The sequence below is a fragment of the Cryptomeria japonica genome, chromosome 5 (assembly GCF_030272615.1).
Source record: "Cryptomeria japonica chromosome 5, Sugi_1.0, whole genome shotgun sequence".
Classification (NCBI taxonomy): Eukaryota; Viridiplantae; Streptophyta; class Pinopsida; order Cupressales; family Cupressaceae; genus Cryptomeria; species Cryptomeria japonica.
In genome coordinates, this window is record NC_081409.1 from 247156668 (window position 1) to 247177380 (window position 20713).

General features: G+C 34.8%; 1 protein-coding gene across 1 annotated transcript; it reads right to left on the minus strand.

Annotated features, from left to right (window-relative positions):
* Positions 1-15852: 15852 nt before the first annotated feature.
* LOC131064416 (UDP-glycosyltransferase 74E1) lies at positions 15853-18324 on the minus strand. Its single transcript, XM_057998549.2, has 2 exons — positions 17702-18324; positions 15853-16903 (listed from the first exon to the last, which is right to left on the minus strand). Exons 1-2 carry the CDS (start codon positions 18204-18206, stop codon positions 15936-15938), a joined length of 1473 nt encoding a protein of 490 aa, XP_057854532.2. The 5' UTR covers positions 18207-18324; the 3' UTR covers positions 15853-15935.
* Positions 18325-20713: the final 2389 nt, after the last annotated feature.

Genomic DNA, 20713 nt, shown 5'->3' on the forward strand with positions numbered 1-20713 from the left:
CTAATTTGCATCTCGAACCTTCACCTCCACTCTTGAAAGTATATTTCATCATCTCATATATTTTTTTCTCAACATAATTCTTTCCAAACTTGTGTTCGCTGCCCTCATGAAAACTTGAAATAAACTTTGACAACCCACAACATTGTGAGCACTTCTCATTCAAACAATCATTTCTATAGAAATAGCAACCATCATCTCTAGGGCATAAAAATAGATCTTGCAAGTCTCTTGATGATCTCAAAAATATCATTGCACCACACTCCTGCAACATCTCATTAGTATGCATCCTAGTATGGCATAAAAGTTCATGGTACATTGAAAAATCCACATGGTACTTGCAACAACAAGTATTACAAATCTTAAGAGGTACGTAATAAAATGGCTTCAAAGATTCAAAGGCCCTTTGTGATATTTGCAATGTTGGATGTACTTCACAAATTTTTTTGTACAACAATGTTTGGCTTGATTCCAAGAAATGTTTGGGATGTGGTGTGCAGTCTCGGTTGCCGATTCTTAATTTCAAAACATCCCTTACATTGGGTGATACTCTATAATTAGAGTGCCAAAATTGTTGAATTTACTCCTTCACATTGTCAGCCAACTTTCTATCAACACGTGGAATCCTCCCACCAAAAGCCCATGTATCATGTTGAAGTGGATTGCCAAGTCTTTGTTTTCATGCAAGTGCTCTATCCAAAGTTTTACGGTTTATGTTCAAATCAACACAAGTTTGTCTCATTTGAAGAGCTTTCCTCAATTGATGGCTTCCTAAGGAGGTTATAATCACTCTTTGAGCGGCTCTCTTATCTCTTTCCTTGGTATTCTTTCCAATAGAATTGAAAGAATTAAATAGATTTTTAACAATAATAGAATTTCTCTCCATCTTCTTGTTCATATGAATCTTCAATTTGTTTAGAAATGGTCTCATCTTTATCATCTTTAGCAATTGAACAAAAAGTTGACATTGCTTGGTCAATGTCTTATTGCTAAATTTTTGGTCGAAAAGTTGTGTAGCACACAATGGAAGGGTTCTTGTTGACCTCTTGTCTTCAAGATTCGCAATAATGTTCTCATCAAATTCGAGTAACCATTTTGGGGTTCTTGAAGGTCTTGGATTTAGAATTTGTCTTTCATCCATGAGAGGATCTTCATTTCTGAAGTAATTAGGTGTTACATATTGTTCACTTGGTTGAGCAATTCCATCTTCAATTTCAAAGTTTTTCATATTTTCACCTCCAATGTCAAACTTTCCACATGTTCACCTCTTATGTCAAAATTTTCTACATTTTCACCTCCAATATCAAAAAATGTCATATTTATACCAAAATTATGGACACCTTCATTGTCAACTCCCAAATTTTCACTTTCCATTCTCACATCATGTTGAGCATTTTCATTATCACTTTCAACATTTTCAACATGTTCTACATTTTCACTTTCAAAATCTAAATTTTCATTTTCAATAACTTGTTCAACATTTTCAAATTCAATTTGCTCTTCACTTGAAGTAACATTAGCAGTATTTAACATAACTTGTCTTCTCCTCCTATGTCATTCTCTATCTCTTTCTCTATACACATCAATTTGGTCATTTGAAAGCTTTCTTTTGCATTTAGACTTCCGACGACTACTACTCCCCTTTTACCTCCACAAAGATGCTCCTAAATGATTGACAATGTAAGATTTGACTTTAAGAATCTCTCAACAACACAAATTTGTCTCAACCTGTTTGAAAACCCACGATTGTCGATAAAAACCAGAATGTGAAGAATGTGGGCCATTGGAACCCACAAAATTGCCTACAAGGCTCTTTTTTCTTTACAAAAATTGAATATCCAATTTTAATGCATAAATTTGGGGTCCCAAAAATAATTCCCGTTGCTACCCTTTTTTTTAATATTTCCACATTAATGATAGTGGCAGAAATAAAATATCCAATTTGAGTACTGATATTTTAGAGAGAGAGAGAGATTAGGGGAGGGGGAGAGAGAGATATTAGGAGAGAGAGGGGGGAGGGGGTAGAGGGAGAGAGAAAAAGATGAGGGGGGGGAAAGAGATTAGGAGAGGGTTCATATGACCCCTTAGGACCCATAATGATCCAATATGGTGTCATAAGGGGTCATATTGTGTCCTAAGGGTCCATATGGTGTCTTAAGGGGTCATATGACACAATATAACCCCTTAGGACACAATATGACCCATAACGACACAATTTGGTGTCGTAAGGGATCATATGTTGTCTTAAGGGGACATAGGACCCAATATGACTCTGTAGGATACAATATGACCCGTAACGGCACCATATAATATCGTAAAGTGTCATATTGTGTCCTAAGGGGTCATGTGGTGTCTTAAGGGGTTATATAACACAATATGACCCCTTAGGACACAATATGATCCATAACGACACAATTTGGTGTCATAAGGTTTCATATGGTGTCCTAAGGGGTCATAGGACACAATATGACCCCTTAGGACACCATAGGACCCATAATGACCCAATATGGTGTCATAAGGGGTCATATGACCCATAACGATGTTGTATAGTGTCATAAAGGGTCATATTGTGTCCTAAGGGGTCATATGGTGTCTTAAGGGGTCATATGACATAATATGACCCCTTAGGACACAATATGACCCATAACAACACAATTTGGTGTCGTAAGGGGTCACAGGACACAATATGACCCCTTAGGACACCATAAGACCCATAACGACCCAACATGGTGTCATAAGGGGTCATATGGTATCCCATGACCCCTTAGGACACCATTGTTGGCCATATGGAGGAATTGATTGTTTTGTATTGATGTTTTGTCATTGATGTCAACACTAGCTGTTTGGATGCTTTACTAGCACCCTTCTGGTCCCGGTAGGTTGAGTAGTTTTTGGTTAACTTAGATCTGGCATGATCTGGTTGACTCCGGTATTGTCTGGTGATGGAATTGACTTGTTCATAATGCTTATACTCATATTTGGTTAGTTGATTTTGGTATGGTAATTGGATGCTATCTTGCTTATTTAGAAGATTGGTTTCTGGTTCCAGCAAGGGTTTCACTAGCAAAGATTTTGGTGGAGATCTTTGATGCATTGCATAATTGGTGTTGGTGCAGCTTCTGATAGAGTTTTAGGATGCTGTTGGTGATCATGTTCGAGAATTAGTGTTTGGAGATCATTACTGAAGCGCGTGGACGTATACTTGGTCCTGGTTGATCTAGGTTATGGACCAACATTTATGTAACATGTGGACAGGACTTATTGTTGTATTTTCAGGATGTCTTATGTGTTGGATATTATTTGTTTTGGTCTTAGGCCGACATAGTTTGTAATTATGTAATTGGTTTATTATCTGGTAGCCAACCTGATTGTTTATGGTCGAGGGTTTGTATAAATAAGATGTAAGATCTCATTGTAGATCATCATGGTTATTGTAAGAGGTCATGGTCAAGGAATGTAATGTACGAATAATGTAATATCATTCAGGAAGAGGAGTTGTCGATCAATGGAGATCGAATTGGGTTTGTAAAAGGATTTAGTCTTCTGGTATTGAGCTTAATCAAAACTGTACTCAGGCATAGGTGATGCTATCTTTTGCAGTTCAATACTTCTCCGGATTGTAGTCTGGATTTGTATGTAGTCAATGAGACTCCTTTTGTGATGAGCAATGTGCTCTAGGCTGTTGGCCTTCCTGCAAGTGCAAGCCCCTTCTTTGTAAATTCACATACTTAGTGCAGAAGTATTATCTGACTGTGGGTAGGCTTTCCATCATGGTTTCTCCCTTTATTGGGTTTTCCACGTACAAATCTTGGTGTTGTGTGGATGACATTTATTCTGTGATTATTGTTTATGCTTTTACTGCTATTTCGGTATTATTGTTTTAAATTGCTAATGCTTCCAATAATCTGTAAAAAACCAATTCACTCCCCCTCTTAGTTGTCTTCTGATTATTTGAACTATCTAACAATTGGTATCAGAGCTTTGGTCCTCTCTATAGAAAGCTTAACCACTTGAGGAAGATGCTATGGTGGCTAATAGTTCAAGTTCATCCAGTTCTTCTGGAGCTATTTTTCAAAGGGATATACCAAGACTTGAAGGAAGAAATTATACAATATGGAAAATTCGGATGGAGACTCATCTCAGATGTCTTGGCAAGGAGATTTGGGAGATTACACAGAATGGTGTCACACCCTTTAATCTGGGATATGACAATCCTCCTCTGGAAAACCTGGACAAGGAGCTTGAGAATGATTGTAGAGAAAGAGAAGCCCTCTTGTGTGCACTTTCTGATCAACGAATTATGGGAGTAACAAACAAATCATCTGGAAAGGCTATATGGGATAAATTGCAGACCCTTAATGAAGGTGAGCCTACAGTGAAGATTGCTAAACTTGATGGTTACCAAGTGAGACATGAAAATCTGAAGATGGAAGAAGATGAAAGGATTACTGCATTCATGGAAAGATTAAATGAGCTTGTTATGGGAATTCAATATTAAGGTGGAACTCTGAGGGAAGATGAGATTATTTCTAAAGTCCTGAGATCCCTACCACCGGCTTACAAAATGAAGGCTACTACTATTAATGAGTTCAAAACAATGGCTAATACATTTGTCAATAGAGATACTTTGGTTGGGAAAATATTTGCTTTTGAGCTTGAGAAATTTGGACCTTCTGGAGCTGTGAAAACTGAACCTGCTTTTCGTGCATCTACATCTACAACTGGTAAGAAAGATTGGAGAGCTTTATATGCAAAAGAATTAGAAGATATGAAGAGAGAAGATGATGAGTTTGAGAAACTTGAAGAACTATTTGCTAGAAGAGTACCAAAAGGATTGGTAGGAAGTAAGTATGAAGGAAAGGTACCTTTTAAATGTTTTGCATGTAATAAGATTGATCATTTTGCATCTAGATGTTCTGAAAGGAATTCAAGATTTGAAGAAAGAGTTAAGAGATCATTTAAGCCTAATCAGAACAAGGATAGATTCAAGAAAAACATAGATAAATCATGCTACATAGCGGATGAGGAAGGCATTACTAATTCAGATGATGAATCGATAGAAGACTCTTCTAGTGGATCTGACAATGGGAAAGAATGGGTATTCTTAGCTATCAAGGAAGATGAGCCGGAATTGGAAGAGAATGTACCTGAGGAGAAGGCACTTGCTGTTAAAATTGAGGACAAGGATGAATGGGTAATTGACAGTGGTTGTTCACATCATATGAATGGAGATAAAGGGAAGTTTTTGAATTTGCAAGAAATTGATGGTGGACTAGTTAGATTTGGAGATGACAAGGCATGCATGATTAAGGGAAAAGGAACTAAATCATTGGATGGTAAGAACAATACTGACAATGTTTATTATGTTGAAGGTTTGAAGCATAATATTTTGAGTGTAGGACAATTGGTAGATAAGGGATTTCAATTACAGTTCAAGGATGAAAATGCAAAATCATTAACAGATCTGGCTTGGAGATTGCAACTAGTACGCAGACAAAAGGTAACATATTTCATTTGAATTCCGGTAAGAAGACATGTTTGATTACACAGATTGATGAAAGTTTGTTATGGCATAAAAGGTTGTGTCATGTGAATTTTGATTGCATTGTGAAGATCAGTTCAACTAAGGTTGTTAGACATATACCTAAGATTATGAAGCCCTATAATTCGATATGTAAAGAATGTCAAATGTGTAAACAGGCCAGAACCTTTTTTAGGAGCATACAAGATAAATCAAATGATGCTCTTGATCTTATTCACACTGATTTGTGTGGTCCTGCTAGAGTTAAAATTTGTCATGGTGATAGATATTTTATGCTAATCATTGATGATTATTCTAGAATGCTGTGGGTTACTTTTTTGAGAGAAAAATTTGAAGCATTTGAAAAGTTTAAAATATTTAAGGCTAAAGTGGAAACTGAGACATGATTGAAGATTAAATGTTTGAGATCAGATCATGGTGGAGAACTCACATCTGTCGAGTTTAATAACTTTTGTGACAAGCATGGTATCAAAAGACAATTTTCTGCTCCTCGAACACCTCAGGAGAATGAAGTTGTAGAAAGGAAAAACATTACTATCTTAGATGCTGCTAGAACAATGATGATGAAAGCTAATTTACCTCATATCTATTGGAGAGAAGTAGTGAGTACAATGGTTTATACATTCAACATAGTACATATCAAAGGAGAAACCGATAAGACACCTAATGAATTACGGTTTGGCAATACACCTATAGTTAAGTATTTTAGAATTTTTGGTAGTAAATGTTATATTAGGAGAGATGATACTATTGGGAAATTTGATTCTAGAAGTTATGAAGGCATATTTCTTGGTTATTCTAATGAAAGCAAAGCATATAGATGTTATAACAAGAGATTGCAGAAAACAGTGGAGAGTGCTAATGTCAAAGTAGATGAGCTAAGCAAAAGTCAAATAAGAATTTATGAGAAGGAACCGACAGTGGAAATGATTATATCTGAACTGGTAGCACCTTTATCAGAACAAAGAGTTGAACTAGTTACTCTGGCAACATCAGAGAATTCTATAGTAACTGAAGAACGGGGAAGAGGAACAGAGAGTCAAAAGACTCTTAGGTATGTGAGATTGAATCATTCTGAAGATCAAATCATTGGGGATAAGAGAAATGGAATGATGACAAGAAGAAGATTGGAAACTAATGAGGTATGTTTAATTTCACAAGTTGAACTAGTATCAGTAATTGAGGCATGTAAAGATGAATTTTGGTTGAAATCTATAGAAGAAGAATTAGATCAGATTGAGAAAAATAACACGTGGACTTTGGTTCCCCGGCTTAAAAATAAAAATGTTATTGGAACTAAATGGGTTTTTAGGAATAAATTGAACGAGGATGGTCAAGTTATAAGGAATAAGGCTATATTGGTTTGTAAAGGATATTCTCAGAAGGAAGGAATTGATTATGGAGAGACTTTTGCACCTGTAGCTAGGATTGAAGCTGTAAGATTATTTCTTGCCTACGCTTCTTATAAAAACTACAAAGTTTATCAGATGAATATTAAATGTGCATTCTTGAATGGGGATCTTGATGAGGAAGTTTATATTGAGCAACCTAATATTTTTTGACTATCAGATGATACATATATGGTTTGCAGGTTTAAAAAAGCATTATATGAATTGAAACAAGAAGCTAGAGCTTGGTATGCAAGGTTGGATAAATATCTTTTAAAGCTTAGTTTTACTAAGGGCAGTGTTGAAAGTAATTTATATTATAAAATCATTGATGATAATATACTAATTATTAAAGTATTTGTTGATGACATTATTTTTGGAGGTGAAGATAAATTATGCATAGAATTTTCTAAGAACATGGAGAAAGAATTTGAGATGTCTATTATTGGTGAGATTAAATTTTTCTTAGGTTCATAGATTACTGAGACTAGCAAAGGTATTTTTATCTGTCAAACTAAATATGCTAAGGTATTGTTGAAGAAATTTGGTATGGGAGATTCTAAACAAGTAAATACACCTATGGTTACAAGTGAGAAATTGACAAGGAAAGATGTTTCTGCACCGATAAATCCTACAAGATACAAATCTATTATTGGAGGTCTACTTTACTTAACTCAGACTAGACCTGACATTATGAATGTTGTTTGTATTGTTTCAAGATTTCAGAGTGATCCTAGAGAAAATCATGAGATGGTGGTGAAAAGAATTTTTAGATACTTGCAAGGTACATCAGAATATGGTTTGTGGTATCCTAAGGATGATAACTTCACTTTATGTGCATATATAGATGCTGACTGGGCTAGAGATGTTGATGCCCGATAAAGTACTTCTGGTGGAGCTTTCTTTCTTGGAAAGAAGTTGGTTTCATGGATCAGTAAGAAACAGTCATGTACTTCTTTATCTACCGTTGAAGCTGAGTATGTTACTGCTGCTACTAATTATACACAAGTTTTATGGATGAAGCAAATGGTGAAGGATATAAAAGTGGATTGTGATGCACTGGTAGATATTCACTATGTTAACTTTGCTGCTATTGATATATCAAAGAATCCGGTATTTCACTTTAAAACAAAGCACATATCTATCAAGTACAACTTTTTAAGGAGAAGGTAGAAGTAAATGAAGTTAAATTGGTTTATGTGAACACTAAAGAATAGATTGCAGATATTTTCACTAAACCTTTATCCAAGGAATCATTTGAGTACCTGAGAGATAGATTGGGGGTCCTTGCCCCTCCGGTAGAGACTTGATTGATGCGGTTTGGCATTAGTTCGATATGCATTATTAGAGATACTATTCATTCTGACACTGATGTGGGATGCTACTGCTCAGGGGGAGTAGTCAGCGTTGAGATTTAGAGGCTTATGTTTTTTTTGCTTTCATATTTTTGTCAGATTTTTGGCATTGATGTCAAAGGGGGAGAGATAATGATGTGAAAAAAAATAAATTCAGAACTTTACAGAGATATTATTCACGGGGGGAGAATCATTGATATTCAAAGCTATATGTAGGAGATTGTTGGTTGTCTTCCACAAGGGGAGACTTGTTTGGAATTTCTTGGTACTTGGATGTTTTTCACATCTAGTGTTGCCATCGATGCCAAAGGGGGAGATTGTTGGCCATTTGATGGAACTGATTATGTGATGCATTGATGTTTTGTTGTTGATGTCAACACTATTTGTTTGGATGCTTTACCGTCACCCTTCTGGTCCTGGTAGGTTGAGTAGTTTTTGGTTCACTTAGATCCGACATGATCTGGTTGACTCTGGTATAGTCTGGCGATGAAATTGACGTGTTCATAATTCTTATACTCATATTTGGTTAGTTGGTTTTGGCTTGGTGATGGGATGCTATCCTACTTACTCAGAAGATTGGTTTCTGGTTCCGGCGAGGGTTTCACCAGCAGAGCTTTTGGTGGAGATCTTTGATGCATTGCATAATTGGTGTTGTTGAAACTTTTCATGGAGTTTTAGGATGTTGTTGGTGATCATGTTCGAGACTTAGTGTTTGGAGATCATTGCTAAAGCGTGTGGACGTATACTTGGTCCTAGTTGATCTAGGTTATGGACCGACATTTATGTAACGTGTGGATAGAACTTATTATTGTATTTACGGGATATCTCATGTGTTGGATATTATTTATTTTGGTCTTAGGCCGACATGGTTCAAGTAATTATGTAATTGGTTTATTGTCTAGTATGGTCGAGGGTTTGTATAAATAAGATGTAAGATCTCATTGTAGATCATCATGGTTATTATAAGAGGTCATGGTCAAGGAATGTGATGTGCAAATAATATAATATCATTTAGGCAGAGGAGTTGGCTGATCAATTGGGATCGAATTGGGTTTGTAAGAGGATTTAGTCAGGTCTGGTATTGAGCTTAATCAAAAGTGTGCTCAGACATAGGTGATTCTATCTCTTGCAGTTCAACAATTCTCTAGATTGTAGTCTGGATTTGTATGTAGTCAGTGAGACTCCTTTTGTGATGAGCAATGTGCTCTAGGATGTTGGCCTTCCTGCAAGTGCAAGCCCCTTCTTTGTAAATTCACATACTTACTGCAAAAGTGTTATCTGACTATGGGTAGGCTTCCCACCATGGTTTTTCCCTTTACCAAGTTTTCCACATACAAATCTTGGTGTTGTGTGGATGAAATTTATTCTGTGATTATTGTTTATGCTTTTACTGCTATTCCGGTATTATTGTTTTAAATTGCTAATGCTTCCGGTAATCTACGACAACTGATTCACCCTCCCTCTCAGTTGTCTTCCGGTTATATGAACTATCTAACAATTGGTATTAGAGCTTTGGTCCTCTTTGCAGAAAGCTTAACCGCTTGAGGAAGATCCTATGGTGACTAACAGTTCAAGTTCATCCAGTTCTTCTGGAGCTATTTTTCGAAGGGATATACCGAGGCTTGAAGGAACAAATTATATAGTATGGAAGATTTGGATGGAGACTCATTTGAGATGTCTTGGCAAGGAGGTTTGGGAGATCACACATAATGGTGTCACACCCTTTAATCTGGGATTTGGCAATCCTCCTCTGACAAACCTAGACAAGGAGCTTGAGAATGATTGTAGAGAAAGAGAAGCCCTCTTGTGTGCACTTTTTGATCAGCAAATTATGGGATTAACAGACAAATCATCTAGAAAGGATATATGGGATAAATTGCAGAGCCTTAATGAAGCTGACCCTACAGTGAAGATTGCTAAACTTTATGGTTACCGAGTGAGATATGAAAATCTGAAGATGGAAGAAGATGAAAGGATTACTGCATTCATGGAAAGATTAAATGAGATTGTTATGGGAATTCAATGTTGTGGTGGAACTCTGAGCGAAGATGAGATTATTTATAAAGTCCTGAAAGCCCTACCACCGGCTTACAAAATAAAGGCTATTGCTATTAATGAGTTCAAAACAATGGCTAATACATTTGTCAACATAGATACCTTGGTTGGGAAACTATCTGATTTTGAGCTTGAGGAATTTGGACCTTCTAGAGCTATGAAAAATGAACCTCTTTTCATGCATCTACATCTACAACCGGTAAGCAAGATTGGAGAGCTTTATATGCAAAAGGATTAGAAGATATGAAGAGAGAAGATGATAAGTTTGAGCAACTTGAAGCACTATTCGCTAGAATAGTACCGAAATGACCAGTAGGAAGTAAGTATGAAGGAAAATAACCTTTTAAATGTTGTCCCCTTAGGAGGTAAGTATGACCCCTTAGGACACTATAGGACCCATAATGATGGTGTCATAAGGGGTCATATGTTGTCCTTAGGGGTCATATGGTACCCCATGACCCCTTAGGACACCATATGACCCCTAACGACACCATATGGTGTCCTAATGGGTCATAGTGTGTCATAAGGTGGCAAGATGAACCATTATTACAATATAAAAAGAAGTGCCAATACTGCCTATAAAAATTTGACACCTAAGGGATCATATGGTGTCTTAAGGGGTCATAGGACACAATATGATCCATTCCCCCTCCCCCCTCTCCCTCCCTCTCCCTCCCTTCCCCCCCCCCTCTCTCTCTCTCTCTCCATATCTCCTAATCTCTCTCTCTCTCTCTCTCTCTCTCTCTCCCCCCCTCTCTCTCCCCTCCTCCCCCCCTCTCCCCTAATCTCTCTCCCTCCCTCACCCCCCTCTCTCCCCTTCCCTAGACTCTCTCTCTCTCCCTTCCCCCTCTCTCTCCCCTCTATCTCTCCCCCACTTACCCCTCTCCCTCTCCCTAATATCATATACTAATATATTTATAAATTAATATATTATATATTAATATACTATATATTAATATATTAATAAACAATAGATTAATTATGTGCAAATTTAGTTATTGAATTTACTTATTAAAATCGGATATCCAATTTTTGTTGTACAAATTTCAAATTTTGGCTCGGGTTTTCTTTGGGATTTAGCTTGGAAGTGACAAGCCTAGAAAGTCAATTGAAAAAATGTGTTTTTCAGTATTCCTTGATTTTTCAGACTTTACAGTGGTGGTTGATGACTTTTTTAATAGCCAAAATTGATAAAACGAAAAGGGTTTTTTAAGGACGTTCTCAGCTTTCCAACAATATAAGGCTTGTCTTATTTTGACTTTAATAAATTATTATTATTTATTTTCTAATTGAATTATGACAAAATTCCTAATTGATAGACTGATTGAAAAACACTCACAACTTTCAAACGGTATAACATGTTTTGAATCTGAAACATGCGTCACATCTTATGCTTCATCTACTATAGGGAAAAAATTTAAAAAAATGAATTTCATAAGGTTTTGACCAAGTTAAGGTGGTCAGACATAGGAGTTTCTGAATTTCTGAAAAGTTGTAGTAAAAAATTATAAAAAATTATAAAAAAATATGTCACATCCGAAAATGAGTCTAATACTTATATTATAAATCTTATAAAAAAAAATTATGATTTGATTGTGATTAGGGTGGTCAGACATACACCTACTTCTTATCTTTTTCCTAAAATTTTAGTACTACTGCATTCAAATTTGAAATTTTCATCAAATAGGATTTTTTTTTCCAAAAAACAACTAGTAGCTTAGAAACTACATTCAATTTTCTGTAGATTCTCTTCTTACATATTTTAAAAATAATGTTCATAACTTATTCAAATTTTCATGTCAAGTTGCATAACTCTGATTTTTTGAAATTTCATTGCCACTTAAGGGCCTGTTTTGGCACACAATGATCCTGCACATACCCCTATATTAGATTTCACTATTTCTATTGGTGGTGCACCTTCAGAACTTTGGGTAGAAATTCTTAACACACTTCCCCATGGTATCTACTCTATATGATAGGATGTTAAGTATTTATCCTACTAAAAAAATAATTATGTGAGCATTATGTGTAGTGGGGATCCTTTTCTACAGGGCCGCGGTATTTCTTTCTCAGTCATTGGCCTAGGTGCTAGTGCTCCTCTTGTTCCTCCCATCCATAGGAGGTTTGAATTTCCATGCACCTCATCCCCAATAGTTGTGGTTTTGAGTGAGGAGGTCATAAAAAATAAGGAATTTTTCTCTTAAAAGAGATTATTTTGTAGATTCAATAGACTATGACCTCAACTTTGGATCTAAACATCTATATTTCTAAGTAGTGTTGACCTATTATGGAAGGAAACAAATAAAATTTGCACTTGTGTTAATGGTTTATTTATGGTATCTTTTGATTTAGCCTCAAATTCAATTATGGGGTTATTGAGGATTATTTATGATTTTGAGGGAATAATGGCCTCTTCATGAAGCCTTGGGTTTCCTCTTTTAATTTTCTCATTAAATCCTTGACTTTTTTACTAGTTTGGATTTTCCTCCCTAATATTGTTTTATAATTATTGAGTAGCTTGGACACTGTGCTAGTATTATGAATACTATTGGCTATTTTATGAAAGTGAAAAAACCAACTACATTTTTATGTCATATCACCTATGCTCATATCTTGATGGAATTGGTCATTTCAATGCCCTACAAGTGAAATTTGTTTTACATTTGGTGGGTCATTATCAGAGCCATATTTTGTATTACATAGTCATCCCCCTTTTTTGTTGTCATTTATTCACCATGAGACATTTGACATTTGGTTTATCATGTGTTAAGGTCTCAATATCTTCCTTATGGTGTAAGAATTCCTTACATGCTCACCTTAGAATGGATGTGGTTGGTGGTGGCTACAATTTGGATGCTTCTGTGCCTTTGGCTATTGAGGCCATGGAGGTTACTGCTATGGTGCTTAATGCTCCTATTGATCCTCCTTTCAACACTAGCCCCTCTTTATTGGTAATGTTAATGCATCTCCTCTTACTTGTGTTATAGGTTACACTTGATGGTCAACCTGTCCAATCAAACACTCTTCTCCTCGTGTGTCACCCTTGTTTGGGGTCTCAAATAAGGTTTTCCCTCCCCTCTCTCATTTTTTATGATTTAGATAATGAGGTTTCTTAGATTATTGTCCAACGAAGGAATAAATGTCTTCCAAAATGTGTTGATCTATCACATGCTTGTGATGGAATGCTGAAAAATTGATATCTATTATTGATATATTAAGACCAATTTATATAGAGAAAAGATAGTTATTAGATAATGATACTACATCTGCTAACTACATAACCACCTACAACAATGTAATATAATAATTTTATGCTAAAGTTCCCCGCCTTATTATATTGTTCCTACAAATGTACCATCCAAATCTCAAGTTTCACCTAGCCAAGGGACCGCACCTTAAGGATTATATCACAAAACTTGTCGATTGCATAAAATAATACACATTTTTTAGAAGATCTTCCTTTGAAGAAACAAATTTTGAATGAAGGGGGGCTCCATCAAATTGCCTCATGATCCCTTAGAAGGGTGTAGCTTCAACCTGAATTCTCAAGTTCTCAGTTCTAAACTCTTGAACCAATGATTCCTAAATTATTCAACAACAATCCATATTGAGTTACAACAGAGCTCCATCAAGTTGTTTGATGACCCTTGGAAGAGTATAATTCTTGATCATAATCTCATAAGCTCATTGAAAATCAATCCATATTGATCCCAACACCAAACCCTTTACCTGTTTCCAAAAATCAAACTTTATAATACATATATTCTTCAACTTTATTAGTATCTACAATAAGAAAATAAATAACAAAAAAGAAACCTAAAGTAAAAAACGTTTCTCATTCAAAACATCATCTCAAAACAAGAAACCTAGTTGCAATTCTCCAACACCTCCAGAAATACAAATGCCCGGGCCTTTATAGCTCTGACCAAGATCGTGAAATTGGTAAAGTGGCCCCGAATAAATATGAGTCCTCTGGGAAGATGCCTTCAGTAGTGGATCGCCTACAAAATATGCCTGTTGTGGGTATGCGACTAGGAGGTAGTGTATACCTCTCCCCTCCTTTACGTGCCCAAGTTACAAGGTAAAAACACGTTCCATCAATAATACACGTTCCATCAATAATACTACCCATCTGTAAGACTAACTAAGCTGCCATTCATAAGCAATTCCCTATCAGGCAAATAACACCGAGGTGCCAGGTCTCAAGCCCACATTCCATTAAACTTTGTGCTATTGAATCCAAGTATGCTGCCCAAGTACAATTGGGCCTCTCAAAATTTCCATAAACACCGCTCCAAAATGCACAAGAGTGTGCCTCCAACCTTAACCTCACCATCAATTGCACGCAAATTCACAGACTCTGTGCCTGCTAAGGTAGCTAACAAAAATGTAAAGACAAGAATTGTAAACTCTATGATTTTTCGTAAGTAAATTTTTGGATAAGATCGTGTGTGAATTTTTAGATCAAAAAATTCGCACACGATCTTATTCAAAAATTTACTTACAAAGAATGCTATGGATTGTAGAAGTCTTATATCATTAACTCTATGACTATTGCATAAATTGAATTAGTATAACTGAAATCAATAATGAATAGAGGCTGGTTTCCAAAAATCCCAGTTAAACCAAGAAAGAAGAATGAATGAAAGAAGTTCAAGGTTGCTTATAAGACAGAGAGGCCACATTCTTGAGGTTCTCTATTACTCCATTGTCCCTGCGGTGGCTATGGCAAATTAACTTTGCGACTCTAATTAATCACTAGAGTATCAGAAGGAACGAATAGTTAATAGCTTCTTGGGGCTTGGTTTAAAACGAAGATTAAGGGTTCTTTAGCTATACTTGAGGGTACATGGAAGTACAAAACATATATAGAAGTTGTTTGATGTAGTTTGATAGGGCTATCCCTCCAACCTTTATAGAAATTTATATGGGATATCCAAATTTACTTAGAATAAGAAAGCTTTTATGATATTTTAAAACTTTTAGTATAGGGTCTTTATTTTAAATAAGATAAATAAATATTATCAAGGAAAGTATGAATAACTTTTCAAAAATAATTAGTGTCATTATTTCTATCGTCATTTTTTATCAGCAAAATATTAAGAGGTTAGTGCATATAATTAATTGTAGAAGGTGTTAGATGGAAAAAATCATACCAAAACATGACCGTAGAAAGAGCTTTGATATTAGTTCAGGGAGTGCTACCTAAAATGAATAACTAGATTTATGATGAAATATAGAAAATAAAGGCTAAATTAAAATACAAAATAATATTAAATTGATTTGATAAATTAATATTACAAAATATTGCATGTCTCTTCACATAGACCTCCTCCTTTGAGCAATGCTCAATACAATATAACTCATGGATATCTATTGCACTATCAAAAATCTATATTTATACTAGTTCTACTTAGTAGAACTATAAGCTCCCAAGCACGTGGGATAAACTAACACTGAAAAAGGGCAACTTATAAAGCATAGATAGTTGATTCTTTTATTAACACAGAGGTAATTACTACAATCTCTAAAAACTCTTTATAAAAAATAAGCATAATTAAACACTTGATAATACATTCAATCTAGGTTTGTCTATATTCATATGGTACTATAAGGCATTAATGATGCACTATTTATAACCTCCTCAATGAAAGCCTCAATATTTTTTTGTGAAGACCCACCATTCTCCATAGATTTCATAGCTAATGTCTTCCACCGCAAAGAATTTTTTCTTAGTTCAACTCCTCGTTTGGTTTCCATAACTTCCTTGATTGATTTATGCATTTCTTCCCTCCCAACCAAACCATCTTCTTTCTTCTTCAATCTTATACCCATCTTCCAATGCTCTTCTATGTATTTTGCATTAGTTGGTTGATCACTCCATTGAGGAAATGCTAGCATAGGCACTCCTGAACAAATGCTCTCTAGCGTGGAATTCCATCCACAATGGGTCATAAACAATGCAATAGAGGAATGAGAAAGCACCCTCATTTGTGGACACCAAGGTACCACTAGCCCTTTCCCGCTAGTTTCCTCTAAGAAACCTTCTGGCAAATCTTGTGTAGTACTATTTTCTTCTTTGTTATCTCCTGGACGTATTACCCATAAGAAGGAATGACCACTGGCCTTTAGTCCAAATGCTATTTCATGGATTTGCTCTTTAGAAAGGATAGCTAAGCTCCCAAAGGAAACATATATTACAGTTGACTCCCCTTTTGTCTTGAGCCAATTCATGCAATCTGTTGCTTTCCATAGATTTGCACCAACATCTGTATCTTTGGGATTGTTTCCTTGTAGAAAATATGATGGAACTAGAGGACCCACTGTTCTAATTTGAATAAGTGAGTCCATGGATTTAATTTCCTCTGCTTCAAGTTCAGTAAAAGAGTTTCCCAATATCCATTTTGCTTGAGAAATGAGATTGAATTGATCCAACACCAACTTTAACATATATGGGTTAGGATTTGAAGCTTGTAAAAACGATGGTATATCTGATGGATGTAGTTGTGGGAGTCCAGATATTCCTTTCACATTCATGCCATTCTCCAATATATCCTCTTCATTCACTAAACATCCGAAAAATATAAAAGTTTAATCAAAATGTATTTGAAAATAAATAGAATAAAGAAATGAACATTATTACTATCAATTTTTTAAAAACATTATAACCTTGACACCTTGTGGTGTTTATTAAAAATAGGGATAAGAAAAAATAGAGAATAAAATAGCAAAAATAAATATAGAAAAAGAAGAACAACACCTTACTATTCATCATTGGACTTACCTCAACAAGGTCCTTAATAAAAATGACAACAAACTCTAAATATTACCAAACGATTGACACTTACCAACTGAAACAGATTTACAAATCTTATTTCATTCTTATTCAAACTGTAAATATTAGAACATTATATTCCAACAGTATTATCAATATGAAACATGTTTTCTAAATACCTCCTTTAAAAAAGATATTGAAAGAAAAAGTATTTTATATAAATTTAAATAAAAAAGATATACTGGGAAAGCAGTCTTCAATATTTTGAATCTATTCATAACTATAAAAATAACAAGCTGTTAGACTGTTAGACTGTAAATCAGTCCTGCTGTTAAAAAGAAAACATTAGATCCCAACCACTCAGCTTAAGAATTATTATGGCTCATCCCTCCCAAGTCAACCAGTCAAGACTGGAAAACACAAAAACAATAATCAGCTGTTAACTGTAAAGCAGTCCTGCATTTAAAATTGCAAAAATCCAATACTCTAGACACCAATCATCAGAACAGTAAGTCAAGAAGAGGAATGCCAGGTCATTTGTGAAAACAAAATCTATTTAAACATGAATGATGAAGTTATGCGAACATACCAGTTCTTTTGTTACAATGATAATAGATGGAGTAAACTGCACAAGACTGTGTCCAGAAAAATGCCACAGGAATAACAAACTTTTTTGCTATTAATGGAACCCATTCCAGAAAAGAGTCATAAACTATGCAAGAGACTCTCTGGCCTTGAGCATTGAGCCTCTCTATTAGATGTTCAAATGAAACACTTCCAAACTTTTTCAGCAGATCTATTTCAGTATCTGAACTTTTCTTCCTGTCAAGATCAGGAGTAACCCCATCTGAAATTGTTTCAATCCTGATATTCTGCAAAGCTGAGTTCCCACAAGAAGCACCATTCTGAGCTTGTGCCATGCGCTCTTTAACTTTCTCTGTGGTGATAAAAGTCACCATGAGATTGTGAGAGACAAGCCTCTTGGCAAATTCCACTAATGGATTGATATGTCCCTGCGCTGGATAAGGGAACACCACTACATGAGGCCCAGGTGTTCTCTTGATACTGTTCTCTAAATCTCCTAAGCTCCCCATTTCACTGAAAATACTTTTTCTGCTTCTTTAAGATAAAGCCCACACAACAAAACTTTAAGATTCAAATCTTGGCGAAGATCTCAAGAACTCTGTGCTCCTAAGGTTACAGGAGAGGCCTATAAATAGAACTAGAATGTCTGTTCAGAGTTCTAAGAATGGACGTAATTTTTTTTTTTGGCAGTTCAACACGTAAACATGAGTGGTCGGCAAGCGCCTAACATTGTCACGTCTGTTCAAAAAATTTCAGCCCTGCCAGCTCTGTGATCGATTGCCATTCACATGCACATGGATGGATAGATACAGCTAACTACTGGTCGTTTATGATCTATTTTACAACATGCCCATCTGAAAGTTTACCTGGTGTAAGAGTTTTGAATTTTTTTAAATTGGATGTCGGGTGCATTGAATTTGTATTGCAGTAATATGACAAATGAGATGACGAAAGCACATACGTGGAGCCATCTATAATTAATCTTTTGAGGAGGTCCAGAACTTCTCTTTCTGGTATTGTAAGTGGTTGAGATCAATATGAATTTGATCAGTGTAGTCTACAAGTAAACAACCAGCACGTCGTTTTGTTTTGGAATTTCAAATATCTTAAATAATAAATAAATTTAAAAGAGATAAAAGTGAGTCCATAGACATGTTCATAAATAATAAATATTTGGTTTATTGATAAATTATGATTGAAAAATAGACATGTTTATAAATAAGTTGTTGAAATCATTATGAATTAGATCAATGTAGTTCACAAGCAAACAACCAGCACATCGTTTTAGTTTGGAACTTTAAATATCCTAATAATAAACTTTGGTTTGGAACTTCAAATACCTCAGTAATAAACAAAGTTAAAAAGAGATAAGTGAGAAAAGGTAACAATAAACGATAGTTGGAATGATAGGTAGGAGGTATTTTTCTTATATTCAATTTTTATTATTTAGTTTTGGGAATCAGATTTATTGATTTTATTTTATGAGTAGATTTTTGAATACATCTTTCATAAGAATGAATGGTCTATTTAGCATTCATTATATCCATGTGATGTTCATAAGGGTGAAGTATTTGGACTTATCGGAAAATCTGATAGTTTGAATGAATAAGTATATAAGATATTTTTATTTTAGGACATTAAATATAAATAAATTAGATATTTAGTTTGAGAAATAATGATGAACATAAAGAGTTGATGCAACATAAAACTCTATTATCTTATATAGGAAAATATGTAACCTTAGTGTATTTGTTGTCAAATTAAATAGGCAATAACTTTGTTTGGTCAATTCCACTAATGCTCAATTATTCTATTTTACAAAATTCCAAATCCCAACACTTGGTTATGATTTGGCATAGTATAGAATTTTGTTATTCGTTGGGACAATTACTCTTTGTTGTTTATTAAGGAATTCAGAATCATGACAAATATGGGCAAGTGTGCAAATGATGTGGATCATATAATGCAAAAAGTTTGATCTTAAAAATGATTCTAGTAAATATGGATGATAATTAAATGAATGTTTGATTAAATCATCATCAATACTCAAATTAATATCTTTAAAAATTAAGATATAAAATCTTGAGACAAATGTCTACTAAGTTAGATCTCAATGGTTATGAGAAAAGAGAAAGAGTTAGCAATTTGTATTTAAAAAAAAAGAATATTAGGTTAGATATACACCATGAGGGAACAATCCCACATGGAGTAAAAGTGAATCAAAATAAGGAAAGACAAGTATCAAAATCAAGAATGTCCAAGTTCTTATCAAGGGTAATAAATCATGCAAATGGTTGGATGGAAATTAAAATACATTAGGGATAAGTTCATGTGTATCAAAATGTATATAGGTGGGAATAGGTGATGATGGATGGAGATAATGAAAGGGGCCAACTTAAAAAAAACATGACACAAAATTATATAATTTTAGAAATATATTATCTCAATATGGGTCCACAATTAAATGGTAATTGACATGGGTGCATAAATTTCCCCAACTTTGAGGTGCACTCGAATCCTAAACAAACATACATCTCATAGCAAATGATAACTCAAAAGCATGCATGAAAAGTAAATAGTTAGACATAATAGGGGTATTAGGGTCTATGTAAAGTTGTGGGTCCAATTAGATATATGTGTGCTCTTATTTACTAGATGTGCTCCATAAGAATCTACAAAAAAAAAGAAAAAAATGTACAATTGATAGCATTTGTCTTATAAGTGGAATAAGAACCAATCTAAAACTTGATTTTTCTAAGAAAATGAACAAATAGAAGTATGCATAGAAAATTACACCAATACAAAAAATGGTTTGACATATCAACTATTTCCATATCATGTGATAGGATATAACATATTAGACACTATTATTCCATGCAATCATGCTCCATCTAGACATGATAATGAATCTCTATAGTGGCACTTATAACTACTTGCAAGCCTAATAAAAGAGTATATGTGATAGGATATGCCCAATTCAATTGGTTGCATCCACTTGATGTAAGAAATTAGAGGA

What these genes read in the sequence shown, in the direction of transcription:
- LOC131064416 (XM_057998549.2), bottom strand. Translation starts at nt 18,206, where the DNA reads ATGGGGAGCTTAGGAGATTTAGAGAACAGTATCAAGAGAACACCTGGG. An exon ending in TCATTGTAACAAAAGAACTG is followed by an intron (nt 16,904 to 17,701) that starts GTATGTTCGCAT and finishes TCGGATGTTTAG; the next exon opens with TGAATGAAGAGGATATATTG.